At 28.5% G+C, this 23,823-nt stretch overlaps 1 protein-coding gene across 1 annotated transcript in view; it reads left to right on the top strand.

The window, feature by feature from the left end:
- Window positions 1-727: 727 nt before the first annotated feature.
- Window positions 728-23,823, top strand: part of LOC123305587 — a 159,941-nt gene continuing 136,845 nt past the window's right edge. Inside the window, exon 1 of the mRNA XM_044887361.1 lies at window positions 728-886. Coding sequence (XP_044743296.1) covers window positions 772-886 — 115 coding nt within the window. The 5' untranslated portion in view covers window positions 728-771. The remainder of the gene's footprint in view (window positions 887-23,823) is intronic.

The raw sequence follows: 23,823 nt of genomic DNA on the forward strand, positions 1-23,823 counted from the left end.
TTTCTAGTGTTATTTTATAAATAAACTTTAATTAATAAAACCACTTCTTTCCTTTTCTAGATACACAATAAAAGCGGAACAATTCTGAATATTCTACACAATAACCAACAAGTAAAGCAGAAAAATTAAAAAAACAAAAAAAGACAAAAAGACAAAAATACAGACAGCAAAAACAAAATGTTATGAACAAAACAATAATAAAACAAACAAATTTTTAAAAATAAAATACTATCAAGGTATAAAAATATTATTTGAAAAAAAATAAAAAAATAAAAAATAAAAACTGAAAAACGATGTAATTAAAAATGTATGAAATAAAATAAATAAATACATACCTAACGAAAAAAAACAAAAAAACAACAAATGAATTTTAAAAAATGTGATAAAAAAAGCATTTACTAAATGTTTTAATAAAAACAGAACAAAAAAATAATGTTTAAATTGTAATCATTATAATTATTATGTTTGTGATAAAAACAATACAGTATGTTATTTTTTGGCAAATAAAATATAATAATAATAATAGTCGTAAATAGAGGGAAAAAAATACAAAATAGCATTCGCGAAAGTCGCAAAAAGAAACAAAAAACCATACAAAACAATAATCAAATGTGACCAGAGTGTTTTTTTCGGTTGTATTGTGTATTTTCCCGTCGTGTATATTTATATACAATATATTTATATATATGGGTAATTTGTTAATGTGTTCTATTATTGTTAGTGTTGTTGCGGTTTTCATTGCGCTAAAGTAATAAATTATTACATACATAGATGGTCTACATACACATGATGGTTGCATTTGTAACGTCGATATTCAGTAAAACAACATTGTTGTGTTGTCGATTTTCATGGATATTTATTGCCTGTTTAACGTTAACAACAGATGGTAAGTAATTTTTTGTCATTTTGATTATTTATTTATATCAAAATTCCACTATTAAATTAAAACGTTTAAAAAATTGCGTAAGGAAATTTAATTTTGTGCTTGAGGCACCTTTTTTGGCGTAAAAATTTTTTTCTGGCCTTATGTCTCACTCTCTCTTTAAAAACTTGTATGTTCTCGAAATGGTGTTTTTTTCAAAATCGGTTGCCATCATAGCTCGAGTTCTATTAGAGCTACTTTCTTAATTTATGATCCAGTTGATGTGTTACCAAGGCCTTTAAGCATCCCCTTAACTTAAGTAGTATTTTTTAACTTTTTTTTTCTAGTTTTTTGAAGTTAAAACTTCTATAGTCGCGTTAGAGGATTTTTGAAAGGAAAAAATCTTGTGGATTCACGCCATTGACGACTTCGTGATCAACATACCTCATTGAAAGGAATAAATCTCGCCCGATCACTGAATTTAAGCAACATTGCTATGTTTTTATTATTTTTAATAGTTTTTTTTTTTATATACACGTTGACCTCTTGACCTAAAGTCCGTCGACGTCAAAGCAATCCTGCTGTTCTTAAACAGCTCAATGAGGAAATGGTTCATGGAGTAGTGGACGGGGATGGGCCAATCCTTTTTCGGTATCACCACGGACCTTATGGTCTAAGTGTATCCCACCCCAGGACATTCTAACCTAACCTAACCTATATACATGTTAATAATTTCAATTTACAAGTTATGCAATTTTAATTGTTTATAATATAATTACTTAAAAAATGTTAAAAAACACAGTTATTCCAAAGTTTTGAGTTTTCATTTAACTGACTATCATTTTTTAACGCTTTTTTTGTTATTCCAAAATATTTTTAGGTGAAGTTTGGGGGCATACTTAGCCATATTTGTTGCATATAAAACCCACAATACATTTTAAATTTTAATACTCTGGGGAGAGGACTTACAGTGGCATCCGATTTGGACGATTTTTTTTAAAAGGCTAATTACAACGACTTCTAGGAGACATACATTTATTCAAAAATTTTGAAGATTTTAAATTTAAAAAGATTGCATATAGTAGTTAACTTTTTCCAGGGTGACAATAAGCTCATGTAAACTTACTATATGCATAAGTGAATTGTTAGTCGTTAAACCTAAATAAGAAGTTACAGAATGTTGTTGTATCGTTGTATTAGTTCGTTATATAAACTGCTTAGGTTAGTTCTTCAATTTTCTGATATGTAAATTTATTTTTTTCAACACTTGAAAAAGATAATTCATATACATACATTTTCTAGTTTTAAATTACAAAATTTGAATAACAAATTCCTTAAAAATTAACAATTTTTTATTAAAAGTAGAAAATAATTCATACCCTGAGTCAGTCATATTTGTAAAAGCTTCAGTGTTTACATCTGTATTTTAGGAAAAAAATATTTTCTACATTTTACTAAAATTTCAGGTTCTTTTTTTTATTTAAGGTATTTCCAGCATGGTATCTGCAGTTCCTATGCTAAAGCTATGGTTAAAATTTTTTCGACATAATTTAACGAAAAATTAAATTTAAGAATTTAATAATGCTTACTATTAATTCCCAAAGTTTCAGAAATTTTGACCGTTTAAAATGGGAAATAATTATGCCAACGTCCCAATTTACGTCAAAATTAATATCTCGAAAGTGAAAATTAATTTCTAAATTTTTTTTTAGAATTTTATTGTATAAACATTTTTTTCTACTTTTTCTTCAATATATAATAATATCATAAAAAATAGTTGGAGAGACCGGACATTTTACATGCTTTAAATGGGACATGACCCTCAAAATCGCGAACTTTGTCTTTAAATATCTCGCGATCTAAACGGCCAAAAATTATGAAATTTTAGGAATTCATAAATAAAGCTATTAGAACCCGAGAATAAAAATTCGGCCAAATCTGTCGAAAAGTGATTTCATGCTGGAACTACCTTAAACAATTCAATTTACAATCTCTTATAACATTGTTTCTTTTAAATGATCTTGCAAAATACTATTATAAATGTTAGAAATCCAGCGCATATTTTGGTAAAGTAGGTATAAGTCTTAATAGTAGTAATAAGTATAAAATACCAAATAATAAATTGCTTCACACACTTACATGATTAAAATATTTGCATCTTTACTCCCCTGTGCCAACACCATCACTCTTAAAGCTTGCAATCGATTTCAACATTCGTTATAATCAATAAATTATAATAAAGAAACTATTAAATCTTTGAACTGTATATAAACTTGCACAATCTTCTGTACATTTGAACAATAAAATACTGTAAATACGGTATTATTTAACTTTTGTTCAACAACTTTGTATTCAAATAAACAACAATTTTCAATTTTCAATTATCGATATTAATTCACCATTATAATAATTACCAACAAATTCTCATTGAATAAAGCATTAAAGAAGTGTTTTTTACTAACTCAGCTGTTTAATCCAACCAATTCTTATATGTACCCATACAAACTGCATGTTAAGACAGTATGTCTCAAATATCCTTAGCTCACTTAAATTATGACTAGGTAGGGTAAACTAAATACTGGAAAATATTTCAAACAAAAGTTTTTGTAATTAAAGTGGAATATCTCATAAAATATTTTGGTTTAAAGAATTTGATTTCGATCTTTAGGGCCATTAAAAGTCTATTAACGTTCGCAATTTCTAAAAGAAAGATTTCAATATTAAATTAAAAAGTAGTTTCTTTAAAACAACTATCATTTTCTGTTCGAAAAATTTTATGGAAATATGTAGAAAGCGGCTAAGACATAAAAAAAAACTTTTTTTTTAATTCATTAAAAATATGAATTATTCTTTACGAATACACATAATAGACTTATAAACAATTTCCAAAATTCAAAAAAATAAAAACTATGGCGGAATACTGACCGCTCCGTGGGACCCTTTTTTTAAAACCCTTGCGGGCGGCGTACATGGTTTTTCCGACTAGCATTCTCTAAAAATTGTTTATTCAGAAGGGTAATAGCCTAGATGTAACGGATGTTTGAAAAATAAAAACACTGATTTACATCAAAATTTTGAGCTTAATGTATAACTTTTGAATACGGAACCCAATCGAAAAAAATCTTACGTCACGCTTTAGGTACAATTATACAAAATAATAGTTGAAAATTTCAGTCAAATTGGTTCAATAGATTTTGAGATGTCGTGAACATCAATTTGAAATAAATAATTTGGAGAAAAACGTATAACAATGAATTTAGTTGAGCTACTGCTTGTTTAATTTTTCCAGGAAATATAGATTTTAATAATATAGATATAGACCACAAGACCATGCCGAAATTTTTCGGGTGAAACGACCCACAAGGAATCATGTTGAAAAAGATGCATCTATATGTTAAAGTAAGTTTTTAAGCACCATGGCGTGCTTTTTGCGCGATACAGATGAGTACAGATGCGAATATGCATGTCACACCCCTTGCTGTCGCATCTGTGCACTACAAAATATGTACATTGTTGCTGGATACTATTTCTGCATAGATATTCGAAACGAATTACATAAATGCCGTACAGAAATAAATAAGTAGGGCTTCCGTATTTGATGGGGGATCCAAAATTTTTTTAACTTCCGGTATCGGAGTTCCAGATTAATTTCTGTATAGCATTTATTTAATTCGCTTAAAATACCTATGCTGAGTTTGTATCCAGCAATGCCGTACATATTTGGTGGTGCAGGAGTGAGACAGCAAGGGGTGCGCCATTCATATTCTCTCCCGTATCATACCATGTTGCTTAAACTTAGTTCAACATATAAGAGCATATTTTTTAATATGATTCTGGGTGGGTTATTTCACCCGAAAAATTTCAGTATGGGCTTGTGATCTAATAGATACGTAACGCTTACTTCTAATTGCTATAACTTCGATAAAAATTTGAATTTTGGAACAACTCAACGCTTGAAATATTTTAAAAACAATGAGCCGTTTATTTGGCCGTAAAAAACCATTTTTTGAAAATTTCATTGTAGAGTAATCCTTCAAACAAAAAATGTCTTTCTTTTTTTTTTAAATAACAATAACTTTTTTATTTAAAGTGATCTTCCATTTCTTTCTAGTTACGAGGTCGAGTTACCTTTTTGATTAAAATAGTTCTCATCAAAGATAGTTCGATCTAAAGATTAGTTTGATCTAAAAATAGTTCTCATCAAAGGGTGACTAGATGCTATTGAGTCATACTGTATACAAAATATGAAAGCATAGTAGTTTTACAAAATGAGTTCATTCACAGCAGAATATCTGAAAATGTTTTTTAAAGAATATTTATATCACAATATTTTGATGTCATTTTTTATTCTACCGTTCCTGAGTATCTACATAGAAACATTACAAAATAATGATATGAACTTCTCACAATATAAAATTTAACATAAAATCAAGCTGCTATTGTTACAAAATCGTTCACAATTTTTTTTAATACATCGTTAATGTATATATTTTCCTCTGCTGTTATTTTTAACAATAAATGTGCTATAAAGTAATTGGTTTCTTTAAAATATTTATGTTTCAATCCAAATTATTTAAAGTAAGTAAAATATCAATATTTGATTAAGTTTTGAAATTAACATGTTACGAATATGAAAAATATCGGTAATCAAACGGCTGTCTTTGTTGTTAAATTTTATTTTGAAATAGTGTGCTTCTTTTCAAGAAAATTTCATTTGTACCGAATAAAAAATTTATGTTGTCAAGTAGAACATTTTCTCTAAAAAAACTTAGAAATACTAATATTAATTGTTATTTCAAAAGAGCTTTATATTTTAAGATTTTTTTAATTAAAATCTAAATGCCGTTGCCACCTAGGTGAGTTTGTGTTGGTTTGGTTAGGTTATATTGGCTGTCCACGAAGAACACACTCAGGCTATAGAGCCCATTGTGATACCATTATGTGTTTTACCATCTTTTCCGCTGGTAATGTCATTTATCAGCTACTCTATTATTTCCAGAGCCTGAGTGCACCTCCTTCATGCATATACTATGCACTATACCAGCCCGTCACAACTATTAATTGAATTAATTTTGGTTGTGACGACGGAAATCGAATCCGATACCTCAGGCATACCGCGGACAGAATGGGATTCGCCTCAACCAACTAGAATACCAGGGTTGAGTGTGTGTAAGTACAAATATTCTTGAAACATGAATTCGAAAGTGCAGACAGCCGAATTGTGTAAATGAACTGTAAGCTGTCAAAAAGTAATATTGGGGTTAAACTTCTAATCATCTTTGTTCTTTATTAATAACCATGCTCTTTTATTTGATACCCCACTTGGGTATATTTGAAAATATTCGCCTGTTCATCCTCACTATTGTTCAACTATATATTCCTTATGAATTTTACTTTCGACTAGACCAAAATTCTTGAACACATTCCTTTAGGCCCAGAGAAATAAGACAATAAAAAAGTCGATCTGCTTAAAAAAGTCCGAGTGAACTTTTTTCATCAGGATTTTATTTATTTAGATGCAAGAAATGACCTATGAAAAGTCCATTGAAAAATCATATGCGCAAAAAATATTCAAGATGAAAGGTCGCGAAAATTGGTTTTTTCAAATATCTCGATCTGTGAAATAACTTTTGGTAACACATTTTGATCAACACTTTATCCTAAAAATAAAGTTTTTATATGATATTGACAAAAGAAAAAAAAGTAATAATAATTATAATAAATGGATTATAAAAGTGAAGTTGATAAAACTCTATACCATCCATCCATCCATACATGGAGGGTTCAGGGTAATGGTTGAATGAATAATGTTAAAGACTTTCTTCTTCATATTAATTTCTTTTATTAATGATTATTATCCTTATATAACACTCGTTCACACACACAATACTGATGCAATGGCTGAAAATCCGTAACGCAGGAGCTGCGTTAGCTTAAGAATTGTCAAATAACGTGGTGATTAATGCTTGCAATTATTTCCACGAAAACTTTTATTCTTGTTTATTAATTCATGATGTTTCCTCTCTTTTTTTGGACATTTATAGTCCTTTAATTTTCGACAGAAGTAAAAATTTGTTCTAAAAATATATTTAAGGTGATTTTAAACCTACAGTATTGTAAAAAAAAGGTTTGGTTTATTGCACGGTATGTACATATAAACCAAATAGATGCTTTGTATTGAAGTAATGAGTTATTTTTGACTTTACAATACCACGCAACTACAAAAATATATAATATATTGTGTACGAGTGATGCTTATAAATTTGATAATATAGATATCGCTTTTCGATCATCAATACTCTAACTATAGTCGTCTGTGTTCATTAAATGAAACCTTCGATGAACTTAAATTAAAATTTTGTTTTTATATCATCGGCAACCTTATATTTTTATGGTAGGTATTATTATAAACTACAAGATTGTCTAAATATCTTAGATAGTTTTTTATCACACTCTCTAGATTTTTTGATATAGACACACCCTCTAGATTTTTTGATAATTCCAATTGAAAAGGATAATAACCTATATAATATGATTCATCATTATTTCAGCTAACTTTAAACGATAAAATAGCCCGCTGACCTAGGAATTTTATGTTCTTTTTGGAAACTTTGTAAATTAAAAAATGTACTTATAAAGTTTTATTGAAATTCCCAGTATTATTCAATTCTTGCATATTTCCTTAAAGAAAACTTTATCCAAAAATAATTTTTTGCGAATCAGTAGTTATAAAACTATTTGCCAAATTTCAATTTTATTGCAATTGTATTTCATATAGAAATGAATGAAAAATAAAAGCAACAGCGTATGGCATGACGTATAGTATTCTACCTTTTTTAATTACATTTTCGAATACTACAAATTTCAAATTTTGAAATGAGTTACAATTTTTTTCGGACTTGATTATAAAAGCTTCTATTCTATAATTTTTTGCAATTAAAAATAAAAGCTAATAAAATAAGCTTTTATTCACAATTTTAGCAAAAGCTTCTATTCTATCTCTTCTATTTGCGTTTATTCTCATTTACTAATCGACAAATTGCATGTGATTTTACTGATTAACAAACTTTTCCAATTTTAAGTTTTTCGATTACCAAAAGCAGTTTAGTTATTATTGCATTTAATTTAGTAAAAGCAGTTAAGTTATTGTATTTCTAAAGACAAAAATTAATAACGCTGGAACATGTATGAGCTACAATCATCGTTACTGTTAGCATTATTATAATATATTAATATTAACAATTTTAATAGAACCCAAAAACCATTTTTAGATAAAGCTTTCTCCAGCGTTTTGTCGGGCAACTTTTTCTAAGATTTCGATCGAAACTCTTAACATTGTTCGTAATATCCATCGTCACTATTTATACAGGGTAATACTTGTTATGAATGGCAGATAACGTTAAAATTATGACAGATTCTCAAGTCACTTAGAGCTGAGCAATCCTCCTTTTCTAGATACAGGATGTTGAAAATATGCAAAAAAATATTTCTAAAACAACTGATAAAAAATTTGGAAACTTTGTAGTGCGTGCTAAGGATACTCCCATCCATGAGGATACACAGTAACGTAATGCAATTACGCTTATAGCCCCATGCTTGAAGTATCCTGAGCAGCAGTTTGTCTAAGCAACTGCTTCTGTTATACTCACAATACTCAAAATACCCTTTTTTGCTACAATTTCAACTCCTTGTACCTAGAAAAGGATACTTTCCCGGTTATAAGCATATAAAGATATAGACTGCTTCTTCCTTACTGTAAAGACCGCTAGTTAGACCTAAAGCTAGGTTGAAAAAGACTATTATCGATATCTACTAGAAAAGATCCATATTTTGCATACAAAAGGCATATATTTAAAGAAATTTTCGCGAAATAACATTGTTGGTAAAATTATAATAGCTTCATTCTTCCAGAAAAAAATTCGTTTATAGAAACTATATATACATAGATTCGTAAAACTACATTATTATTGAGTAGAAAGTTGACAATTGAGTTTTCTTTTCACTTGAGTAATTCTTACTTTTTATTACCACACCATCAGCTTGCTGTCTATGTAGTAACATAAGTAGAAAGTAACCACTCATTATGAAGTGAAGTTAAATAAAATAAAAAGAAAAAAAAATGTTTCTAACAATCATAATAATATTTTATTTATGCGCGCATATTAAAAAGTTTTCTCATTTTTTTATAAAATGGAAAATAATATACCATGAATTGCGAAGATTTCGTTTCATGATTAGCTATGCGCTACCGATTATTGAAGAGGATTTTATTTGTTGAAAATTCTCTAATAGGAAAAATATAGTTTTAAAAATAAAAACGCTACATAGAGAAGTTTATTATTATAGTTATTAAACTAAATATTTCTTCATTGCTTCATTTTATTTTTAGAGCACAAGAAATCATTAACTTGAAAGTATTATAAAACAAATATTAGTTGGGTAAAAATAAAACGAGAGAAATTAATTTCAGTAAAAGCGTAATAACACACTTTCATCTAGGGGAGTAAACAAACTTTTTTTTTTTTTAATTAGCCTCAAATTAGATAATTTTTTTGATTTGCTAAATAATTTTTTTTATATTACAATTTTGTCTATACCTAATAATTTTTAATAATCCCTTTGTATCGGCGTTTATATATATAATACTAGCAAAACCTCGCCCGTTTTGCTGGACATTTTCTACTTTAAAAACAAAGGCTACCGCGTTATAGCCCTCAACTATCCTCCCTTTCACAATTTAAAGATCTTAATTTTTTGGTGGGGACCCCCAAATTTTTAGAAAATGAATTTTTACCTATGATACTCGCTGATAATGTAATAGGTGAAATAACTTTTAAAATGGCTTAAGTAGTTTATTCAAAAATGACGAATTTTCATACAAAGTATCATCTCCTTTTCACCACAAAAATAACAGAGTTTCATATTAATTTTCATTCCCTGTTTGACCCTCGGAAAGAATGAATTTTCATGAAAAAAGTAAAATAAACTTTTGTCTCAAAGCATGAGTTCATATGTCAAGTTTTACATTTCGAACTTCCAAACTGACAAGGTTTCATATAAACTTTCACCTCCTATTTTACCCCCTTGAGAATGAATTTTTCAAAAATTTTTACATTTCCAACTTCAAAATTGACCATGTTTCCTCAAGAGATAAATTTTCGATAATTCTTTCTAAGTGCACACTTACGTAGCTTAAGGAAGTTTGTATAAAATGTCATGCTTCTAGACTTAGCGACTTCACCTGCTCGTTGATCGAGCCTCGAGTCAGTTAGTCAGTCACCCAGTTTTTTTTAAAATAATAGATAGCAGTTACCCACTCGCTTCGCTGGGCAATTGCAATTTTAAATACAAGGACTATTTCATTATTATATTCACTTAGTCCCGCTTTTATTACCAATTTCGTTGGTTTTAATTTTTGGGGCGTTATCCTAATTTTTTTAACAAAATACACCCGTCTTTATTATTTTCTGTTGATGTAGTTTTTTCTTTCTATAGGTGTAATAATTTTTAAAATCGATTATTAGTAGTCTTTTAATTGGTCTATTTTATTTAATAATGTATTCCAAAAACATTCGCTTTTTCACCATATTGAGCTAAATTTTCAAAAATCCTTGCTTAATCTATCTATAGTTGCAAAAATAACCCACATGCAAATTTACATTTTCCTAGCTGTGCTTACACATGTCAGTCTGTTATTATTTTATTTATAAAATAAAACTTCGGCGTGGTTCGTGATTGTCATTGAATGTGATAACAAGTTTATTTTTGTGCTCTGATAAATTATTTAATAGAAATAGTTTTTAACCAATTTTTTAAATTAATGAGTTTTTATAGAGTTTTTGGAAGTTTATAAAGTGTATAATAGTGTTGTGGTCTTGTTTCTATCAATTTTTTTTTCTATGCACACAGTGGTGGATTTACACTAGGGTCAGTCGGGGCTAGTGCCCAGGGCGGCAAATTTTCTAGGGCGGCAAAATTTGGAATGTGAGAAAATATTTTCTATACAATATATAATTAACTAATTCTTTTAAATAAACATTTTATTTTTCAAGAAATATAATTTATGCATTATGTATCAAATCAAAATTTTGTACCTATATTATAATATAGGAAATTTAAGTGAAAACTATTAAAATAGTTTAATTAATTTATTTCCATAAAAGTTTGCAAAAATAAAATTTGATATTTTTATTTTCTAGAATTGATAAATTAATATAGTTTTTTTGAAGAATTAAAAATATTTTCAAATTATGTATGTCTTTTTGATAACAGAAACTTTAATTGATCAATGAATTTTCCAAAATTGGAGAATTATCAAATAATACTAATTAATTTTAATTTAAAAGAACAGTAATAATAATATGTAATACATAATAAATTTTTTGCAGTTAATTAGTTATTCTAATTTAAAAAAAATAAGATATCAAAACTATTAAAATAAAATTTCAGTCATAGGGCGGCATTTTCTAAAGTGCCCCAGGGCGGCAGAAATTTAAATCCGGCCCTGTATGCACAGTTTGTAGAAATATTATAAAGAATGTTTTAATTTATCTATACAAACACTGCCATTAAATTATTATTTATGTTAAAAACAATACGACAAACAAGTGACTTTTTGGTGTCCTAGCTTTGATATATAATTTTGTGTATGATACATAAGTCTACGTGGTCGTGGTCGCTAAGTGACAAAATTCATTACAGTTGGTTCTTAAACTGACTGCTGACAATCGTGGGATCAAATCCAGTCAGGGGAAAAAAATTATTTATATTGTATTTGTAATTTCTATTTATTTTCATCTTTACACTTCGCATTTTTAATATTTTTACTGATTGATCTTTCAACCTCTATTTGTCGCCCTTTAATAAACAAACATGGATGAAAAGCAGTTTGAATTATTATTAGCTAAAATGGATATTATGAATTCAAATATCGAGCAAAACAATAGTACCACAAAAACGATTTTGAGTGAGTTGAAAGTTGTCAAAAATGAAAATAATGCATTAAAAAAAAGAAGTAACCACTCTACACGAGCGTTGTGATCAATTGGAAAGAGAATTAAAGAAAAGAAATATTTTATTTGATCTGCCCCCACAATTAATGCCAAAACAGCTTTCTGATTTAGAGACAACTATTATAGGTATTGTAAATAATATTATGAAAGTAGGTATAAGTCTACAAGAAGTTGAATCTATATATGAAATAAAATTAAAAAATCCAAACAAATTTCATCGTATTTTTGTACAATTAACTACTCTTAAAAGAAAACATGAGATAATCAATGCAAGATCAAAGCTCAGAGGGACCGACATCTATATTCGAGAAGATTTTACAAGGAATATCATAATGCAAAGAAAAGAGTTACTACCTCTGCTTAATTCTGAACGTAGTAAAGGCATAAGAGCAGTACTTCGATATAATAAATTAATTACTCCCGAAAAAGTTTTTCTCTACGATTTGGTGGAAAAAAGAATAAAATCATTTCCGAACCGTCGGTCAACTGTCGAAACTTCAAGAGCGACTAAGAGTTCCGGTTCTAATTCCTCGGAATCTGAAATTGAGCACAAATCTTCAACAAGCAAAACACCTTCATCCAAAAAACGAAAGAAAATTATAAGAAGAAACCGGGTGAATTCAATTCGAGACTTTTTCCATGACAAACCACATGAAGCATATCAGAAACACGAATCATCTGAACAACTTTTGTCATCTCAGTCAGACTCAAAAAACTCCAAGCGCAATATAATCTCAACAAATTCGACAAACGCAAACTAACTATTCGATTTTGGAATGCAGAAGGTCTACGAAATGTTTTTGATGAAGGCATTGAATTAGATTCGGTGGACATATGGTGTATTTGTGAAACTTGGGCAGTAAGTGAAGAGATTATCTTACCTGAAGCGTTTTCGAAATACAAAATAATTTATTCGGGTGCAGTAAAACAAAAAAGTAAAGGTCGTGCAAGTGGTGGCTTGGCGATTCTGTTAAAGGAATTGTTTTGTTTTGTTATTCCCGATAAAACGGAATGGTGGTTAATTTTGAAGATCTCTCTTACTAAATTTGAATTTGTTTTATGTATTGTATATTTTAAGCCGTCTTCTGATCTCTCTCATGTTTTAAATGGATATGTGTACATTAAAAAGATTTTTCTATTTTATCAAGACTATTATGTGTACCAGATCCTTTATTCTTAATGAGTAATTTAAATTATAACAGTCTTTGCTTAAAAAATCGTCAAATTTTAGTATTAATTTTCTCTTTTTCTTTTTGTAAGTGTGTTTTTTTTTCTCTTCTTTTGGCTGAATTTTGTATTTTGTCATTTATGAATTCTTATTTTCAGTTTTTTCATTTTTTATCGTTTATTTTTTGTAAAATAACTTATCTGGATTCTATTTATTTTAATGATCACTTATTGTACTAATCTTATTTGTAATGATGCGTAAAGCTTATTTGTAATATTTTTTGTTTTTTTTGATAAATCACGAACTCTTTTGTACAAGTTTTATAAACTTAAACAAATAAATAAATAATAATAATAATAATAAAATAAAACTTCCACACCCGCTAAAAATCACAAAAATCATAACCACTGTTTGATATATGTTTTACAAGATACGCGCGAAAAATAACACCACTCTTTGATAATCGGATAAAAATTCCTTGACCTGCAGTCTCCACGATATATAGGTTAAGTAGGTTAATATTTATTAATAGACCAATTTATAAATTTGAATATTACTATGATCACTTACTCAAGGAATTACTATGATCACTTTTTAGGTAGTGGAGCAATATGTGTCTTCCCAGTGACCTACATACTAGAAGTTGTTTGCTCAACTATGCAGTATCGGCTTTCTAATGAGATGACTCTGCATATGCAGTATCTATTCTTGGAATATTTCTATACTCTCGAGTATTGAATATTATTTACTTCCCATAGGGAATATATTTACAAATAATTTTCGTTTCAAGTAGTATCAAGACTATGTATTATCAAGACAATGTGTACGCATGTGTATGCGCTTGTTTATTGACATGTTTTTGTTCACGATATATAGCGAATGGAAGGTGATATCGTGAATGAAAGGTGACTTACAAATAAAAGTTTATTTCATATTTTCGCCATATGTTACAATCAAGATATGTTGGAAAGATTGACAAAATCAGCATGCAAATTGTACTGTTGGGGGAGGGGAGGGGAATAGATTGCAGGAGAAAACCAAACTTGAAATGCTTTTTAATTGTTAAGGAACTAGTAAATTTTGAACAATAATTTAGACTGTAGCGATTTTTTCTTTTTTCTTTATATTCAAACCCCTTAAGCCTACTAATATTATAGATACCTCATGTGTATAGTTCCTCTGCCAATTCATTTTATCATCTCGGTGCTGCATATATAGTAATTTCAACCTTAATCGAATATATGTGCTGCTTAGAATTGGCAAGCAAAAAATCTATTTTAAAACTTTAGGTTGAATGCCTCCAAAACCATTAAATTAGGACAAAACTCTCTATACAGACTTAAAAAATATTTTTGAGGCTCCTTAAACTGTATTGACGGTATCTAACAACGGTGATTTGGCAATATAGGTCTCAATAATATTTGAATACTCAACTTTATAACCTGTTTTAAATCAAAACCTACTTCTATTAACGATTTATAGTATCACAATTATCATTCGCATGACCACGAGTCACGATGCGATATGGTATAATTGGATATAATTAGAGTGAATGATTTGAATACCAATATATGCTTTTACCAATTTAATATTGTAAATTTTTCGGACACGACTTCAAATTATGAATTTATATAAACAACATTTAAAACAACGCTATGAATTTTAATTTATTTTGGTAATTTTTTTTATTCATTTGTTGTTGTTTTTTATTTAATATTGTTAAGTGGGCTGTTAATTGTCGAAAATCCATTGTTGATGAATTGAAATGTGTGTCTAAAATTATCGTAAGAACAATTTTTTTTGGTACCAATGTTTCATAATTACATTTTTATAATTATTATTCCGGGAGAAATACTTTTTTAAAAACTTTAAATTTAGTAGTTCATAAAATTTTGGCTATAGATCTTCTATTCAGTTCTATTTCAAACTATCCTCTTAGAATTTTTTTTATTATGGTTAGAAATTGTTTTAATATTTCTGGCACAATACCTGATAAAATATAATTTACACATCTGAGGAGTGTACAAGTACACAATATTTTGCATTGAAGGACAACATCATCTTCAACCTTCAGCCTTCGCCATGTAGTGGTTTGGTAATTATTTTTTTGAGCTTGAAGACCATTTATTTTACAAAAATATAAAAAACGTATACATATGGGACATTCCCTTCACCTTAAGATCCTGTTGTTCGATTTCAAAAATTTGATATGGTACTGCTACTGTAGGCGATTTCCTTTAGGATCTTCAAAAAGTGTCCAGCGGTGAGCACTATATATCAGGTTTGAATTATCTAAAATGAAAAAAAACTGAAAATTTCTTCAGTAGATAGATAAACACAGGTATTATTCGAAAGAATAGTCAAAATTTTGACTTTCTACAAAATGGCGGGATCAAAAAAAAAAAAATTAAAATTCTTCAAAAAATTTCCAACTTTAGAGAAACCGATTGAAACCGATCAGTCTAGCCGTTTCGGAGAAATTTTGCTCGTTTACCTTCAGTTAAAATTAAACTAAACTAAACTAAAAGACGTTTACACTCAGTTAAAATTTCTTTTATGGATGTGTTTTTATTCATGAATATTTCTTGACTCATTTCGAAATTTTCGGAGAATATACTTTAATATATGTACATTCCAGAAAATTCAAAATCGATTGAAAATTTTAACTGGATATAACCCCTTAAAGTTTTCTCGAAGAACGGAAAATAAATAGTTTGAAGTATTATTGGATGGTCGTGTCACCGATATTTGAGAAAAATTTTTTTGGGGACTAAATATTGGGCATATTCAGGGGACTGATCTTTAAGTGAGCAGCTAGGCTTTAAATAATACAATTTGATCAATCATTGCAAAATAATCAATATTTCTCTGTTTTCTTGTGTGTATCTGGACCAGTTGGTTAGAGCGTACACGTTATACATGGGGTCGCGAGTTCGATTCCTGAGAACCGCGAACAGGCGAATTGATGTAGAGAAAAGGAAAGTTCTGAGTGGGTGTGAAATTGAATAAAATTTTCTGACATTCATCAAAAGCAAAGTAAATTTTACTGGAATTCATTATATTGGTGAACAGCTATGTTGACTTTTTGTGGAGAAAAATATCAAGAAAAACACATTTCCATTTGGATTAAAAGTTGTTGGCATTAAAAAGCTCCTAGAATAGTTCTACATATTTGTCAAGTCAACAATTACTTCTATAAATAAATAAAAAAATTTTAACAAATTTTTTAAATTCGCAAAAAACTTAACCAGGATCATAAATTATTGTGCGACATCGTAGAAACAATTTATTTACTAACAAAATTCAATTTTTGAAAGTTATAGAAAAATATGTTTTTTTACTGTCTGCATTATTGAGATACACTTCTGTAAAAAAACATCTGACTAAATTTTATAACATACAACTATTCTTTTGATCACATATTTTCTCATATTAAATGTTCAATTAACTATTCTAAGAAAATTAAAAATTTTGAACAAAATTTTGCTAGTGAGTAGTGATAAAATTAATAATGACAAAATTTTGACTAATAACTTAATACTTCAGAGAAATTTTTGTATACTTCAAACAAAACCTAAACAATCAGCCTTCCCTCAAAAGTAAAAGTAAAATAATAAACTAATAAATTCTAATTATCTCAACGAAAACATTTTATACTTGGCTGTGAAAATACATGGTATGTACATTGATGAAAGAGAAAGCAAATAACGATAAGTTTTTTCACATACTTAAAGTCAAAATAATATCCACTTAATGAAGAAGTATAATATTGACATGGTTTCCAAAGAATCCTCTGAAAAATATACATCTCTTAAAGGATTTCCCTGAAAAAACATACAAATTTTCGGCTAATAAAAAAGAATAGAAGAACTTAGAAGAACTTGTTTTTTTTATCGTATTGAAGAAAAAGCTGAAGTTAAATGCATAACTAAAAGGGCAGGGGGTTTCCGGGATATTTGAGCTGTGGTTTGGAGAATCAATTATAGATATTTGGATAACTTACTTTGTACATAATTTTATTTTTAATATAAAGTATTTTTAATAAAATTCTATTGGTATTTTAATCAAAATAAAATAAGAGTGAACTTGAACACTTGGACCGAGATTTCGGAAGAGTTTACCTTCCTTCTTTCGGGAAATTATTTTCAACTTGAATCAAAGTTTTGTTAACTTAGCTTATACGATAATTAATTTGCTTTTAATACTTCGGGTAAGGAAAATACACAAAGATAACAAATTTTTATATTATTTGCAAAAACAAAATTGCAAACTGTTCCATGAATAAACTTTTCAAACAAACATGTTAGTACTCCATAATTTCTTTTTTAAACTTTGAATATATTTGTAATAATTTGGCATCATTTATCAGTCTCAAAATTGTTTTAAATTAAATAAGCGTTTTTGATATAATACTAATCTATAAGGAAGATATAAAAGACTGAGCATGTCTACCGCACCCACCCTGTTCACACTTTTTCAATTTAAGGGTATGACACAGAAAAACCTCCAATCGTAGAGTAAAAACATTAAGAACACGTCAAATTACATTTATCTGATTCTAAATTTAAGAAAAATTTTGAAAGATGGTTCAACTCTCCCACCTGGGCAAGTAGTCCAATTTATCCTTAAGTTTTGAGACAATTAACAAAATTTTGCGGTGTAGGTATATTTAGAAAATGATTACATTGAAGTAAAGTTGTGGTGAATTAATTTTACGTTAAAATAAGCCGTTGGTACATGGGAGTGCGACCCTCATGGCCCATCAACTTTCAAGAATATGAAAAACTAAATCGTTTAATTTATATTTTTTCGCGTAATGCAGATGAGGATGAATAACATTTTAAACTTTACATTGCAGTGCTTAGCCTTAAACACTGTAATAAAATCATGTAGCTTAGAGGCTTACTAGAATCAAAACCCGATACTTACAACAAAATACAATTTTTTACTTCAAAATCCAAAATCAATTATTGTAAATATTCCTGTAAAAATTTTAGAGATTTTTATACCATATATGTATATATGAAATATACATAGTATATTAAGTTTAGTCCCAAGTTTGTAACGTTTAAAAATATTAATGCTACGAAAACAATTTTGGTAAAGGCAATTATCGAGTTAGTCCATTTTTGCGTGTCCGTCCGTCAGTATGTTCGTCTGTCAACACGATAACTCAAAAATGAAAAAAGATATCAAGCATTTATACAGCGCACTCATGACGTTAAAAGGTCGAGTTCGTAAATGAGCAACATAGGTCAATTGGGCCTTGGGTCCGTCGGACCCATCTTGTAAACCGTTAGAGATAAAACAAAAGTTTAAATTTAAAAAATTTTCCTTATCAAAAAATAAACAACTTTTGTTTGAAACATTTTTTTGTAAACTGTTTACTCACGAGGGCACACATTAGGTGCAAATTTTATTGTATGTATTAATATAGGATTATCAGTTATGCATGCGTGACATATGTAATGTGATCAACACAGTCTATACATGGTATTTCAACAATTAACTTAATCGTCAATTGTTAGTTTTCATTTGTTTTTTTTTGTTTTTTTTTTTTTTTTTTACATTTTAACATTCTTAAAATGCCCGTTCTTTAGAACCTTAAAAAAAAGTGGTTTTGAATAGTATAATTAAATTGTGTATATATTTATTATACGCCATGAAAGCTAGCGTTACTGATCTGAACCCTAAGGACTATATCTACCACAGCTTTTAAATAAATTATAATATAAAAATGTAGGTATGATGATTGACAAAATATGCATCAAAACCATATCGCATAACTTTTATATATTACAATGCTTTTAATTTAATTAAATCCTAATTTGAATATTTAAAATTATTGTTAGATGCTTTTTGTTGTTACATGCAACTTTTTAAATTCTGTTTTAATTTTATTAATTTATTTTGTTAAAAACACGAACTTTTTTATCATGAATATTTCACGCTGTAGGTGGAAATGATAATTCGGATACTGTTGCAAAAACTATTATTAGATGCAAGCTCATAATGAAAATATTTTAATACTCATTACCAATAATAAGAAAAATTTTATAGCGAGAAAAATTTTATTTGCCGTCAAAATGGTTTATGTAAAGACCCTGGATTTAGATTTTTACATCTATTAGGTAGGATCGCTAACATTCGAAGAAATTGCGTTCATTTGTTTCAGATATTGTCTACATCTAAAAATATTGTTAAAACAAAGAATACAAACAATTGACTGAGTTAATTGTTGAAATATCCTTAATAGAAAGTGTTGAATATTTGCTAGCATTATTTTTAATAATGTAGGAGTATAATATAAAAAGAATATAAATTTAGTCTGGTGCGACCCTCGAGGTCTACAGGAAAAACATCCCAGTATAATAAAAGCTATAAAAAAGTCTTGTTTACATTTATAGAACATGTTTTGCAGCTTATGCTGGAACGATCATTATCTCCATCAGATTCTGTTTATCGAGATTTTTTCAGTTTTTTTATTACCATTAAAAAACGGCTCAACCAATTCTGCTGAAAACTCTTTCAGTTCTTAAATACACGATTACGCGTCGAATAAGCCCAGTCACGTGTTAATGTCATTATTGATTCGCGAGATAGTCGAGGCGACAGAATCCGAACGAACATACGTACACGCACACCCACACACACACACACACACAGACATCACATTGAAAAGGTTTGATTCGGAGAATAAGGCCTTGAAACCGCGGAAATATGTAGAACTGGAGATTTTCAAAATCGATCCCAATACGTTAACTTCCACTGGGAAGTTAATAAAACTAATACAATTTCGTTTTCGAAAATTTCCAATGTTTTCGAAAGTATGTTCTAGAATTATGTTTGGTTTTTTGACAATGTTTCACAGTAAACTAGCTAAATTTACCTGCAAATTTTGGACACCAAATTTTTGTTCAAATTTGATCTATCTCTATCGAATTATAAGATGTAGCTATATAGCTTATTTACGAGCTCAAAATCAAATATTTTGAGAATACTGTTTAATTTTTTTTGTTTGTTTTTTTGTTCTCTGCTCATCTTCCAATAAATATTTTGAAAGGCTCTACAAAGTTAAGGCAGGACATCTACACGCCTAATGAAATTGAAGGGAGAAGTTATTTTAAAAGAAACAAATTAAGGATAAAATAATTTTTAAAATCTTAGATACAATGGCAGACTCGTTTACTACTTTGTACAAAATAAATCATGTATGAAAGAACTATTGCTTAAATTTAGTTGAATGAATGTGTTATAATAACAAAGAAAAAAACTATAAAAGCTTTTTTTTATAATAAAAAAAAAAGTTTCACCTCGTAATATTTCTGGTTAAATAATTGTGTTAATTTTTAACAATAAATATTAGTGATGCCTTTATAAACGTTAAAGAATCTCTCTGTGGTATATATGATCTTTGCAACCTTGGTTAAAAGGATTTCTGGTAAATTCCTGAAATAGAATATCATTTATGACAAATCGATGTTGATTATGAAATTTTTACAATTTTTAATCTAAAGACTTTTCAAATTTCATTGAATATAAGAGCTACATTTTAGTATGCTTTTTGTGGTTAAAAAGATTAACTTAGATATTCCTTAAAATGGATATACATATGCAATTCAAATTTGTGTTTAGTTCTTTACCTAGATTCCAGGTAATTTTTTACAAAGCCACCTATTTAAATTTTTTCCCAAAATAATTCAATCAAATTTTTTTGTAGGTACAGATTTAAAGTATTTGCCAAGAAAATTTTACTACCAATAATTTTAAGCCGTGTTAATTGAAAAAAGCTACCTGCTTAACCGTTTTTTTTATTTTCTTTTCCATTTTCTAAATAACAGAGTGGAAACTTTTAAAAAAATCATCCAGCAAATATACGAATAGAAAGTCAGGAGTTTGGTAAACTTAAATAAATTTTAATAGTCAATTAAATAGTACAAGCTGAAAAGTGAGGAATATTAAAGCGTTTTCTCGAACAGCTTATTAATTTCAAGTTTCACGGCGGATACAATAATTTTTTACCTGTAAATTTTCCATTCTATTTAATTTTGGTTTATCACCTGTATCTATAGAATCACAGATACATGTATTCATAATAAATATCAAAATTAAATCCTCTGGCATATCATTATTTATGATACTTGAAATTATTATGAAAGTTAAAATTAATGTATATATTCCTCTCAAATTATCATCTAAGTGATAAAATCTAACTGGGATATACATAGATGAGAATTTGGTGGTTTTATTAGGTATCCGTGTGTAATGTATGTTACGTATGCGGTATGTATCTATGTGTACAAATAAATTTACCATATGTATGATTTCCATGAATATCCCCTGCCCTCTCCTATTGCAGAAATGAAATTCCCTGGAAAGTTGAATTTAAACATAAACTTAGTTCTTACAATTTATATACAGAGAGATCAAAAATATGAACAGTAGGACTTTATCAAATGATAGACAACGTTAAAATAATCAAAGTCCCATCTAGCTATTAATATTTGCCTGCCCTTTACCCGCATAGTATATTCAGAGTGCTTTTTTAAGTTGACATATGCTTGAAACTCGATAAATAAATTAAATCGAGGAAAATTCTTCAATCGAAAAAATTAGTTTCAAAGGCACACATCTTATACCGGCATCGAATTCAAGTTTTCAAGTTCAATTAAAACCTCCTCTGATTCATAACTGACAAACAGAGGAACGCTTTAAATTAAAAAAGTTGTTCTTTATAAATTCGAAAACATTTTTTGGTAAACCGAATAGTTTAGACAGTAATTGATAGAAACAATCTTGCTTTTTGTGCGTTTGTTCATTCAATTTGAGCTAAAATAGTCATTATAGAAAAAAGAACCACTTTAATTAGATTTATTGGAAATTTTTTTTCGAAGATGCCTAGATTTCGCAGAAAAAATTCTACGAAATAACAATTTTGATACGAAAGAATAATTTTTGGTAAATGTTTCGAACAAAAATGTTACTTTTTTAATCAATAACAACTTTCTAATTTAAAGTGTTCATCTATCGATTACCAGTTATGGAGTAGAGTGAGCTTGAAAACCTGGGTCACGTTTATTGTCTGCGTAAGATGTGCGCCTACACACTCAAAATTTTTCGTTTAAAGCATTTTTATCGATAAAAGTTATTTTTCGAATTCAACCATATATGTCAATTTAAAAAAGATAATCTGTATATAGGGTATATGTTTTACATGTACTGTTTCGCTTAAATGCATTGATTTCAATGGTGTTTTTTCAGTGTTTTATTTTATTTATAAGCTATAATAAATTTTTCCATACAATACCACTTTTAGTAATAACCCTGGTCCCGATTATCGAGATTAATGTTAATAATATTTTGAGGATTTCCCGACCCACATTTTTGCCGCACCGGTGGGGTTGTCTGGCTACCCCTCTCGGATTGTACACTGAAAATAATGAAAATTTCTAAATAAACTTATAGCCAAGAAAGCGTTCTTTTAAAGAAACAGCAAGTTAAAATTTTATAAAAGAGGATATTAATGTACATATTGTTAAAACGGCTGATCAGAAATATTGTAAGTATGAGCAAAGGATCTTTAATGATTTAAGGGTTATGTTATATAAAAGAACACCTTCCTTGTTATGACTGTATTGAGAAATTGTCATTATTTTAATATTGTCCACCATTTGATGAGGTCCTGCTATTATAACTTGAACTATATAAAGTAACTTTATCTAACTTAACTTATATAAAGTATTTTCAAATATATCCTTCAATGCGATAGAATGTTACTCAATGTATTCAATGTCAACATTAAGAAAGCAATTAGTTATAGAAGTTTGAATTTACTAATTTAAACTTTGCACGTGAATTAAATATTTTAAAAGATAGTTTTTCTCGGGTATACCAAATACAAGGTAATTAAAATGATTCACTTGGCTTTGTAGCCGTATAGCCATAGACAATGATTTAAGTTATTATACTCATAGATAGTTATAATGCTTGTAATACAAAACTGTAATGCCTAGCTGCTTTTAACAAAATGAAAGGGTATGCTAAATGAAAGGGTATAAGGCTTCAAAATTGGACCAGATACTTGTCATTTGTTAAAATTAAATTAGAAACGTAATAAATTTTATTATATTGAAATGTTCTGCGCAGTAAGGTTCGGTACGACAATAAAACACCACTATGTGAACTACTAGAAAACTCTGCTATACTCTACTCTAATGTTAAGCACAAAGGTACATTAATTGTCCCATACAAAATCAATTTACAAACTTGATTTCTCATTATATTTACAACCAATATATTAATCTATAATAATAATAATAATGGAGTTTAACCTCCGTTCCTCAGACATATACGTGTATTACAGATTCGTTCTTATCCAAGCGATGACAGTGTGATTAATTTACTGCCCCATTAATTATAATAGATCAGTCTACCGCTGCCTGGATTCGAATTCTTAACCTAAGTCTAAGTAGTCAAACGGTTAAAGTAGATTGTTTTTTTAATTCGCTCGGCCACTTATCCTTTGTATATTAATCAATAATTCACCAACTGCTATTCACACTGCATTGTTATTTCAACTATCCACAATGAGTTTTCCGTAAAGAACTGATTTGTGATGTCCACAACCTCTATAACATTGCATTGCGTTCTTTCAAGTGATACTTAAATTGTGTTCTTTCTAGAAACGATCTTCACAATTTGTAATTTTATTTTCATTTTATTAAATGAAATTGTTAGGTTTTCGCAGTTTCTGCGTTGCGTTTTTAATTTAAGCTTCATGT

The sequence above is a fragment of the Chrysoperla carnea genome, chromosome 1 (assembly GCF_905475395.1).
Source record: "Chrysoperla carnea chromosome 1, inChrCarn1.1, whole genome shotgun sequence".
Classification (NCBI taxonomy): Eukaryota; Metazoa; Arthropoda; class Insecta; order Neuroptera; family Chrysopidae; genus Chrysoperla; species Chrysoperla carnea.